Source organism: Ptychodera flava, chromosome 1 (assembly GCF_041260155.1).
Source record: "Ptychodera flava strain L36383 chromosome 1, AS_Pfla_20210202, whole genome shotgun sequence".
NCBI classification, from domain to species: domain Eukaryota; kingdom Metazoa; phylum Hemichordata; class Enteropneusta; family Ptychoderidae; genus Ptychodera; species Ptychodera flava.
Genome location: NC_091928.1, coordinates 14,135,097 through 14,147,164, shown reverse-complemented (window position 1 = coordinate 14,147,164; position 12,068 = coordinate 14,135,097). Strand labels below are relative to the sequence as shown.

The window sequence follows — 12,068 nt, the reverse complement described above, 5'->3', positions numbered from 1 at the left end:
CTGGTTACCGAAAAACACATATTTTTTTATTTAGTCTAATGATTGAGTAAGTAAAGAATAAGTAAATTTTCCACAGTCTTTGTTTTTTTTCGAAGAAAGAAAATTTTATTTTAGCTCAAAGAGATAAGCCTGGGATGGCGGCCATTTTGAAGTTCAAATATCGGTAAATATTAGTTAATTTGATTCTCTTGTACCAAAATTTGCATGGCGACCCCTCATTTTTATTTGTAAACTGGAAAAAAATGGTTGAAAGTTTGAGGAAAATTTTGGCAAAAGTTTGTCTTTCCTTTACGTGGTGCCAACTACCTGAAGCACTAGGTAAGAGCACTCACTTAATGTAGTACACGCCTAGAAAGTTAAAGACTTTAACTTGCGGTCAAACTTTCTTCAATTGGAATATTTTAGCCATAATAATTTCCTTTCAAAATCAAGAATAAGAATCGGGGTCACCGTTAAAATGTTGGTACAAGAGAAACAACTTACCCGAGATTTACCCATATCTCAAGTTCAAAATGGCCGCCATCCCTGAGTTTATGAGAAAAGCTGTTATTTCTAGAACCACAATACGTTGAATTTATTACATGTAGCAGGAAAAATCTTACAGGCATATGGTCTCTGAGACTTCTTGACTAGCATTTGTTTATATATTTGCCTTTTAGTTTTTGTAATAGATATGTACCCTACAACCATTGAAAACAATAAAATAAAATAAAATAAAATAAAATAAAATAAAATAAAATAAAATAAATAAAATAAAACAAATAAAATAAAATAAAATAAAATAAAATAAAATAAAATAAAACAAAATCGTCGATTTTCGAAAAAACTAAGACAGTAAAAAATTTTCTTACACCGAGACATTTGAACCATTACAAGAGATGGATCAGAATAGAATTGTAAAAGTTTGAGAGTGGGAATACCCCGAGGCGCACTCTACCCTAATATATCAGAATTCAAACAGTCGAAGCTAATAGACTTTGGTTGCATCATAGACATTGGAAGAAGCTCTCTGTGCCTAGATGTGAGTGATTTGATTTGTGATGAACTGAGACCAAAGTCAATCTAACGTACATGAACAAGGTAACATACCGACACATTTGCTTTGTTGAAGTTCATAACCCGGACAACAAGACAACGTTTCAAATTCTGCAGCATCTCCGTCCGAGCAATTCCTTATATCTGGAAAAGATAGCATTTTGACTAAGGTAAAGATGACAATACGCCATTGCCATTAATGTCAAAGGCAACAGATTACTTTGCAAATTAAAATAGCAGAATACAGAATAGTCTGCAAGATTTAACAGCACATGCGTGTTTTGTTGACGATGAAGCAAGCCATAGGGGCTCCTTTCTTTGTTACATACTGATGTCAGTGAAAATGCGAAAAGAGCCTTAAACAGTTATAATTCTGGATGCTTATGCATCGTCGAATAGTTACACACTAATTTAAAACAACAACGTCGTTACCTTGTCCGTAAACTTCGGCTTCGCAAATCGACAGTGGTTCATGTCGATCAGGTATATCAACACTAACGTATCTTCCAAGCATTCTCCCAGGACAATTGATAACAATCTCGCCTCTGTTGTCGAGGCCAATCGGTTCTCCGCAAATCGGATTCTGTAGATGGTCTTCATAGAATCCCGCCCTCACAACGGCGCCAATTAAGCGATCGTCTGCAACATAATTTTGTTCCAATGGCGACGATCAGACAACTGCCCGCGTACTGTTGCGTACGGCAAATCATCATCTGCGATAAAAATTGTTTCGGCGCGTTCGATCGAAAAATCGTTTGGAAAGTGTTTTTCAAATGTCGATTGATTACAAAACTTTCGCTGTGTCTCATTGAAACAAACGTACAAAGTGGTTTAACTTCATGGGCTGCCACTTAAGATCGTTTGGAAAATAATTGTACTTGCTCTGTAAGTTTAACTTCAGTGACCTTTACATGTACAAGTATTTGCTGTTCTTGTCCTCACTTGTAGAATTTTTCGATGACAAACTCGTGTAGAAAGCATTGCTTGCCATAACGTTGCAACACTAAAGATGCTTTATAGTACAGTGCTTATGGTAGTAGGGAAAAACAATTATATGTACATACACACACATACACACAACCAAGCACAATTGGAAAGAATGAAGGTTCTTTGCTAAATACATAGAAAGGGAATGTTTCAACTGAAATATTGCTTTTATCACGCACTGGCTCATGACAGAACCTTTGCATAGACTCCTCTCACCATCATGATACATGTAAATCTAAAATACACATGTGATGGACATTAAAGTTTATGCAAATCACAACAGCAATCGTCTCGATTTACTATGTGTACTCTAATAATTCGGAACGTCATCAGCAGATCAACTTTCCACCAAGGTTTAAAATCATATCTTGTATGAGTGCAGCTTCCCCTGAAGTAGTCACTAAACTTGTGACCGTCGACGGCGCGAGATGCTACACCCATGGCATCGTGGTCGCTGCTCTGAATCGCCGATTTCCCAGTTGCTAAATTGTTGTTTTCACCTGCATTATAAAACAACACAAGTGTTTGCGACTCAATGAAGTATTTGCATTATGCCATGATGCAAACTGATTTCCGCGAGCTCTCGTTATAATCTGCTGACCCTGTTGAATAATTCTCACTTTATTAAAAATCTGTTTCTGCAAACATGAGAGATTTATCGAATTTTCAAATTAAGTGACCATTGTTCTGTATCATGAGACGACCGCATCACAGCACAATAAATTAACCACAATCCTGTTTGATTTGTATCATTGAAGGTTACTTTTCTAAGAACTTTTTTCAGTTCTGTATAAAAGCAATAATGTGCAGCATCACAATAATTGTTAATATTACCGAATTTCGTTTATCAAATCATGTACTTAATATTGAAGAGGGTCGGCGTAAAAATATTGAACGCCAAAATAGACTGTGTCCTTGTAATGAAGGTATCATTGAAAACGAATACCATTTTCTGTTACAATGTAAACTTTACCAGGCTCTTAGGGAAAAATACTTACCAGAGCTTTATCACATCAATCCCAGTGTGGATAAATTCATTCAGTTAATGTCAACACAAAATACAAATATACTTCGAAAATTAAGTTGTTATTTATTTCTTGCTTTCAAGAAAAGGAGAGAGCTAGTTGATTAATCTATGCTTTTTGTATTTTGATTTCCAATTTAGGTTGTTTGTAATTGATCTATTCAAGGTCACTGATCGTTATTTTTGCTATTATGTATTATTTTCCAGCACATAGGGCTGGAGGCCTACAGTGCAAGTGGAATAAACAACTATAACTTAAATATTACCTAGTAGAAGTACGTTTAGATATTTCAGTGAAAGTTTCCAAATAATCATTAAACAACCATAAAAGTCACATTCCATAGATACTCAAAATAAAAATACTAAAATAAAGCAAGTAATGACGAACTGAAGGGATCATTCTCTGGGAAAACTAGAATCCAATTTTTTTGTCATTCCATCGGAAAAAATGAATATCCTTTTGTTTCATAAAACAGGTGCAACTAGTCTCCCTACTTTCAATCACATTATTCCGTACGGCTGAAGAAACAATCAGTGGAAATTTTTACAAAAATGCTATCCCCTCTGTCAATCATGCAGAATTTTTTCAAATCATTTAAAACGAGACCTGGGAAGAATGGTGTCCTTATAAGTACGTTTTTCAGAATTTTTACAAGTATTCTATGAATGTGTCAAAACATGGGAGACATGGTAGACCACTGAGGAATCTCCAAGTATTGAAATCGTAATGAATTATGGGAAATTTACAGTACTGTGGTATATCCGTTCGAAGACAAAAGTGACGCAAAAATCCGAAAAAGCCTCACAGAGAGTGGCAGGGGTGTTTTTAGCTCCCGTGCTAACATATGTAATACCAATCTCCGCCTCGTGCCCATTGTTCTAACCATGCTTTCTAATTTCCATAACCGAATATTTTATTATTACCACCTGGCTTTCTTTTGTTTAAAAAGTGTCCGATTTACAAGTTCTTTTGTTTAAAAGTGTCCGATTTACTAGTAAATCGGACAGTTCTTTTGTTAAAAACTGTCCGGTTTACTAGTAAATCGGACACTTTTAAACAAAAGAACTTGTAAAATGGACACTTTTTCAACAAAAAAGTCACGTGGCGACGAGTAAAAAACAAAACAAATTCGAGGCATTAACCAGAAGAAATTTATTTCACCATCAAGTACAGAGTAAAGACACTGTAAAAGAATCACCGGACTGAATTAATTTTGCACGACTGTACATCTCAAAATCAATTACAGGTCACCGTGAAATAACGGCATTGATTGCAAATATCACTTATGTGTTAAGGTTATTATTATCACGATCATTCGAATCTGAAATTTAAGATTTCAAAGTCAGTTGTAAAACGCTGAATGTGGAGATTTCAGTCGCCTTTGGTAAAGTTAAATCTAGCTACAGGCAAACACACACGCAGTACCACAGTCATTGTGGATCTAGACATATTTTTTTTGTACTTGCAGTTTCTGTTGTGCCTTTCTCTGACGTGGCTGTGTAGCTTGGTCTTCCGATTGTGGCCGTTAGCACTGGCGTAACAGAGGGACTTTTCTTTTCCATCTTTAGCTTTGGTAGCTGAAGTGCACCGGATACAGCTTTCATTTGTACTTCATCCGCCATATCGAAATACGTAGAGCGACTCGACAATTGCGTGTATGCTGCTCAAACTTTTCGACTCAAATGAGCAAAGCGTGACGCTAACGTCGATCTGCAAACACCTTTTCACTTCATTCAACCAACCAATCAATCAAACATAATTCATACAATTCAATCAAACAGGTGCTCAACCACGTCATCGCACTACAATAGCAACACATGTCAACTTTGTTTTATCCAATCATGGGTTATTTTTTATACTTTCGTTCAACAAGGTGTCAAAACGCGTCAATGTTTTCCTGCCAAAGTTTCAACTTGCACTGCACAAAAATTACAAATAAAAACATTCGGCGTGCAAACAAGGCTCTAAAACTCGGCAAATTCGTGTATAACACGGTAAGCGAACTCGTAGTCGGCGGTTTACGGAATTTAACGGTACAGTTTGCCATAAAACTCCTCGGCCCTACGGGCCTCGGAGTTTTACTGGCAAACTGTACCATTAAATTCCGTAAACCGCCTCCTACTCGTCCGCTTACACTGCAAATTCTTCTGGCTTGAAATATAACCACTTGTCTTGTAGGTAGCTTGCGGGTGAACCAGTGTCTATATGTTTGAAAAATATCGGTTTGCCCGAAATCCACTAAGGTTTTTATGGTTTGAAGTCACACCTCCACACAGAGTATGGATGGCGTGTATTCATACCAATGCATTGGTGGCTTATTATCAAGCCCGTCATGGTATAAATTTAAGCCGAATGGCTTTTTTTAAGCCAGCGACAATATAATTCATCGGTTTAAATTTGAGCCACTAGCATCGTTGGTTTGTTTATATACAGACAAATTCATTGGCTCATCTTTAAGCCAACCACAAGTGGCAACTTTGTGGGCATGGTTTGAGTTTAAACCATTCAACTTTAAGAAATTAATCGGTCTGTTTTCAAGCCATTGTCATCATCAGTCACTGGTTAATTTCTAAACCAGAATTTTTGACATCACATCACAACTTGACAGCCCTTTCGCACGATAGGTAGGACCATGCGCATTCCGTGCAACAGATTGATAAGCTTTAATTTTGGGCGATACAATTTTGTGAAGTTTTCAAATGAACAAAAGACATGGACTTGCTTGAAGTCTGTGGGCACATAAATATCAAAACAAATTGAAGGAATTAATTGACAATAAAAAACGTTGATCTCAAATGACGTCATTTTTCTTTCATTAGGCCTAACATGCAAAAATAAATGTAGGGCCTATACGTCGGATTGTCAACATTTCCCAAGACAACGACGAAAGTAAAACCCACTATAATTAATGGCTCAGACTTAAGCTACCACAACCGTGAGTCACGCATCCAACAACAAACTTTGGCCGAATGCGCGCGTGCTGTAGTAACAAACCTGAAATCGCGATCAATGCTATTCTCTGTAGGCCCGGATTGTAGGCGTATCCTTAATTTTTGCCAGGCCACAGCCTTGATCCGGGATAAGTCCGACGCATTTTATTAATAAGGACATGTTTGAAATGGATGTTCTATGCCCCTGAATGCGCCAAAAATATACACAAGCCATAGCAAACGCAACTGATATTCAGACGGCCGTTCAAATTACCAAAACAGCGTACAAGGAGGAAGTCCTTAACCTTTGACCGTCGTTTCACCCTTTGTAACATTACACTTTAAAATAGTTCAATTTTACACAATGATTCACCAAGCCAATGTTTAAACTTCGTTATAGATATTATATCTCCGTGACATATGTAAGAATTATAGTACTTGTTGGTTAATCGTAATCTTAAAGGGACCGCTGGCTAGTGGAATCCCCATCCCTTCACTTTAGGCAGTTGCGTATTAATACTGCTGTGCTGGGCGCGAAAATTCTGAATTCCACTGGCCTTCGCACCGTAGCCGAGCATGCCGAGGCGTTATTGACGATCGTATCAGCGCTTACGATTCCGTACTCCGGCACAAGTCGACAGTAATGGCTTCCGTCAGCGATGAAGAATTACTTCGCAAGCAAGAACTGGTTATGTACCTCAACGATAGCTATTCGCCACCACATATACACGGGTCATGATGCAAGTTGCAACCGACGTCTTGGAATGCACAGCAGCCACAAATCAACGTAAGCTTGTTTTTGCATATTCCGTGGAAGATTTACAAAGTCATTGATTTAAACCAGGCTTGTTTTTTCCTCAAAGCATATCGGTTAGCTTGAACCATTTTTAAGTAACATACATGCGTTTGAGTATTGTTGGAAAAACTGAACATTTCTTTGACATACCGCTACACCATCATGACCATGGACGGGTGCACCAGCGAAAATTGATAGCACTGCTCATTAATGACATTGCCAAGGATGTAACAAATTAGCCTTCAATTTCATTTCATCAGGCTGAACTGATGTGTGTTTGTCCATTTTGTATGTTATCGTGTTTGTATGGCTTTTCACCACCGCGAATGAATGTGTTTCCCCGAAATCGTCCTTGCACGGTGAATAATCAAATGCGTTTCTACTGTGTCAGCTGGTCAGCGACGAGGAGCTTTTCTAAGAGTTGCCCGGAGTACAGGTCTGTGTGTTCCCGGCGTTATACGGCCTCCACCACTAGCTTATAGCCCTGCAACGGTCTATGGAGATAACTGGGGTTGTTGCAGCGAGATTCAAAATGGCGATCCCCGTGGGTAAACAACTTGTCGAGTACGTTATGTTTCAGAAAACGAGCGGTTTTGGATGTTAGAAGTTAATCGCATCTTTCCTTGGGTCGGTAAGAAGGTAAAGGTAGGCTGGAAAAGGATTTTGCCCCGAAAGAGCTGAATTTTGGCCAAACAGACCGCGTTTTCGTTGCGGTCCTCATCCGGACCGCAGAGACCCCAGTTATCTCTATAGACCTTTGCAGGGCTGTGGCGGAGGCCGTGTAACTATAACTGTACGCAGGGTTATTCTGAGAGGTGGATCATGGTGAACATCGTCCGTAGTCCGCTGTACATTTAATAACCCCTTGCCATTGTCCATCCTGAACGGAAAGATGGCAATCATTTAAAATTTGTCATCCATCAGTTCACAGGAAAATTGCATTTAATAACCCTTTGTCATTATTGTGTATAGGACGGAGACACCAACAAATAGCTGCAACAAGAGCAATCGCCACAGTAAAGAGATGCCCATTTTACCAGAAAATGTGAGTAAAACTGCACATGTGTTTCACGCTACCTTTCTGTGTGATTTTCAGGCAAACTGACTTGCCACAGCTTATTTGCAGATATCCTCATGCCATTCTTTCAATAACAAATATAGACTGTTTCATGGATATTCTTGTTTATGTTGATAGTAACCTCAAACTGGCAACTTAGATGATTTAATACAGACACATACCTCACAAATCCTTTGGCCAAAATGATGTAATGGTTGATTCTGTTATTCAAGGCAAATTTATGTTTCCACAGCATGATTTGAACTTGGGTCCTTCAACATTGCTTACACAAATTTTGTGAGCCATCTTGTCACTCACGACAAGTAAATATTAAAGTTATTCATTTTCAGCAAATAACTTCCTGTACAAATGTGACTTTTGACTTCCACTTACGGGTAATAGATAATTATTGTTTCTTTTTCAACAGATTGTCCAGGACATAATATACTTGATACAGAAAATGCCTTCAGCTCCAAAAAATAACAATGGATTCTCTGAGTACAATGTGTAAGCAGAATGAAGACTACCCTCAGATATGGAATTCAAAGAACGGTATATAAAAGGTGATCAAGTATCGTTATGTGCATGTGATAATAATTAAATCAGGCATGCATGTTCCTCATATTTCCACATATTACACTAACACTTTGGTTTTTTTTAAATTTCAGCTGTTATTACAATGTACATATCTGTGACATATTATCTTTGTCGTGGTCACACAACAGACAGACATGTTTAAACTTTTTATTGTTATAATCAATCATAAGAGGGGAGCCACTTGCTGCACCTAGTTTATGATATTGAATCTTAGTCTGTTGTATCAAAACATAATTTGCCATTTCCCTTATTTTTAAACAGGCATCAAACATTTTGGTTCTCAAGAGTGTCTTTGGTGGAAAAACTGCAGTTGGAAAAATGGTAACAATTGTGACGTAAGTATTGCTTGTTGAAAAAATTTGTTACTGTGATACAGTACAAACTAGTCAAGGCACATAATGTGCCTTGACTAGTTTGCTCTGACATTAGCTGTAAGATTTAGCAATTTTCAATGTTCATTGTTGTGTGTACAAACTGCACAGTTTTGACAGCTATATAACAGTCTCTTGAATACCAGTGTTCTACTTGACAATGTACTGTGTACATGCTTAACAACCATTGTTATTGTTGACAAATGAATTCTATTCCAGACTGATATTAGATTTTTAACAATAACCATGCTTTACACATATGAACTGGATTGAAAATGTAAGTTAGACATTCATCATGCCTTAAGAAGTAGAAAAAGAAACTGCAGTATATACACACAACAAAACTACTTGGAAATTGCCAATGGCTACAGCTGATGGAGTTTTCATCATGCTGGATTTATAATTTCTGTCTGATTCAGTACAACAAAGTCCGTGTAACCCTACACTGGAAATCTCTCACAGCCCTGTTACATTCTGAGGGCTGGTTCAGGGATGTGCACATACCTGTACCAGCTCTGAGAAGCTACAGAGACTACCAGCTATTAAAAGCTATTAAAATAATATCCCCAGTATAGTATAGTCAGAAAAATAAGTAGCACAGCTGTATTTCACATCCATGTACCTAGTGTGTCAACAGTCCTGTACAATAGTTTTGCAAATAGTATATGTAACATGGGTTTGAAAAATGAGCTTGAAAATTTGCTTCGAAATCAACCTTGTAGAAGGAATGTGTACAGTTCTGTAATAGGGAAATTCCAACATAACTGGTACATGAATGTCTGCATAGGCAGAATTGCACTGTGTGTTTACAATAAGGCTGGTACAGGGAGGCAAGCTTTTATATGACTAGGGTAAAAAGGGGCTGAAAATTTCAACAGGGCTAGCTGGTATGTGGATGTGTTTCATTACTGTTCCTCAAATGCTGAACACAGGTCCTGGTACAGGGTGTGAACAGCTCTTCTGGTACAGCATATAGTGCTAGGCACGTCACATACCTACAGCACACATTCCTATATCAGGGATGTGTATAAAATTACCCCTGCTAGTGTTGACAGGTACATGGTGGTACACAGAGTGCTCGTCAAAGCTGTGCTAGGATGTTCTACAAGGACATGGCCATGTCAATCTGCATTTGTCAATTTGTTTCAAGATAATTTGATATTATTCCCTAATATTTTTCTTCGTTCAGTGAAGGAAAATACGAGTGACGTAATGACCGTGTTACCACGAGTCGAAGACAAGTGGTGACACGGTCCTTACGTCACGAGTATTTTCACTATGATGGCTGTTGCATAGCCAGAGTGATAAAATGCTTTCTCAAAGTCTTTCCAACTTCTTTGCAAGACTCAAAAGCACATTGCACAGTGACTCTAATATATCTTGCCTTGTAATATATTCATTTTGATATTCTGGATTTGAAATTCATTATCATGAAAGTCAAACCATAGTTTTACACATTTTTGCCAGTGCAGTGATGCAGCAAGGCCTATGACATTGACAATAACTTGTAAGAGCTATCCTTTTCATGCTAAGAGACTTTACCCTGAGTAATCATATCAGATTATTGGTGCAACAAGAAAGACTTGATAATAGTGTACCTGCAGTCAAATATGTGTTTAAGAACATGACTCTAATTTAGAATGCTACCAATGAACATTCCAATATTGTACAAATTCCCTAAATATACCAGTAGATAGGCCTTGCCCTCATTGTACTAGTAGCTTGGCACTGAGTGTTTTACCATGATCTAATCTTGTGCCTCAAATTTTAAATGTTTACATCTTTTATATTCCAGGATACTGGAAAACTCTGAGGAAGAGATGCAAAGCAGCAGCCCTTTCTACGTATGCTCGTCTATGAAGGAGAAAGCAGTCTGTGTTGTTTCTTGAAGGTGTACTATTCTGCAGCATGGAAAGAGACAATGTTATGCTGGGTTTGCTTAGTTATCTAGTGTTTCGAAGTTTTAATTACATCAGATGTCTGAAAGGAACTTGTCAATTTGTAGAGTACTTCTGGCTTCACAAAGCTGGGATGTGAACTAAATATGCTGACAATTACGAGTGGTCTGTAATGCACAGGGGATTTCCCGGTGAAACAGCTAGCAATTTTGCATCAGATGCATGAGGTAAACTTTATAACATCAAGGCGTTCATAAGAATATCATTTTCAGTGAGTATACCCTTGTAAGTATTAGATTTAATTATGTTGCAACAATTGCTGTTTCATTTCTTGTAAATTGCAATAAATGTTAATGTGAAATTAATTTTGATGATTGATTGTTGTTGTTTTTTTAATGTAGCTTGCATGCAGGATTTCTGACTATTTCAGCTGTTGTTTGTGTTTCAGATATTTTACAGTCCTGCTTTGTGTAGCTCCATCACATAGAGGACCCAATAGGCCATTCCATGGGATGATAATCCTCCTCTGTGTCTACAAAATTTGAAGACATCCAATTTAAATTTGAAGGATGGTCAGAAATAATTATCCCTCCCCCCCCCCCCCCGGCAATATGGCTAATATTGAACTGGTTTGTCAGCAAGCCATACAAAAGCCCTAGAGTGGCATGTCTGCAATCCTGCATGCTTGTTGGTAAACCAGAGGAATCGGTATAGTGGCTTGCTTGTAAACAAGAATTAGTCAGAAATTGGTTTGTTGGTAAGCCACATTGCAGTAATATTGGCTTATCTTTAAACCAGATGAAACCAGAATTAGCTTACTGTTGAGCCAGAGAAGTGTGGTATTGGTTAACAAATAAGCCACTGTTCAGCATTATCTGGTATATGGGCAAGCTACAGTATCTTAAACATGGCTTGCTAGCAAGCCTAGTTCATATAAGAGTGGATTGCCTGTAAACCATTGTTCAGTACTAACTGGCTTACTGGCAAGCTGAAGTGATCTTTGCTTGGCGTGTATATATACCGTATCAAAAACAAAACTGGCATGCACAGAAACCAGACTTGGCATGCCAGAAAGCCAAATATAAGCCAAAATTCACAACTCAAAACAATCCGTTTACTGACAAACAAGCCGGTTTATTTTTGGCTTGAATTTAGCTGGCCGGCAAACCAGAAAAATTTGCAGTGTACCTATAGTTAGCCAAGACGTTAAAGAGGAATGTGCATCAAACATATGGTATCTCGGTTTGGATTTTTTTGCATTTTTTTATTTATTCAAGCGTGATGCATCAAAAAAATTAAATAAATTCGATGTGAGAGGAAAAAGTAAGGTTTTAAATACGGTAGGTCGAGTCGCCGGAAACACACCGTTATT

General features: G+C 37.8%; 1 protein-coding gene and 1 long non-coding RNA gene across 2 annotated transcripts in view; one reads left to right on the top strand and one right to left on the bottom strand.

Moving 5' to 3' along the window:
• LOC139142963 (uncharacterized) overlaps positions 1 to 12,068 on the bottom strand; it is a 424,363-nt gene that overhangs the window by 682 nt on the left and 411,613 nt on the right. The window contains exons 13-15 of the mRNA XM_070713161.1: positions 2,301 to 2,522; positions 1,468 to 1,674; positions 1,090 to 1,179 (exon numbers count right to left, since the gene is read on the bottom strand). Of these exons, the coding sequence (XP_070569262.1) occupies positions 2,505 to 2,522 (18 nt within the window). The 3' untranslated portion in view covers positions 1,090 to 1,179; positions 1,468 to 1,674; positions 2,301 to 2,504. The remainder of the gene's footprint in view (positions 1 to 1,089; positions 1,180 to 1,467; positions 1,675 to 2,300; positions 2,523 to 12,068) is intronic.
• LOC139130684 (uncharacterized) lies at positions 6,133 to 11,061 on the top strand. The gene is made up of 4 exons (XR_011551942.1): positions 6,133 to 6,764; positions 7,746 to 7,818; positions 8,258 to 8,762; positions 10,594 to 11,061. It is a non-coding gene; the product is annotated as an uncharacterized lncRNA (long non-coding RNA).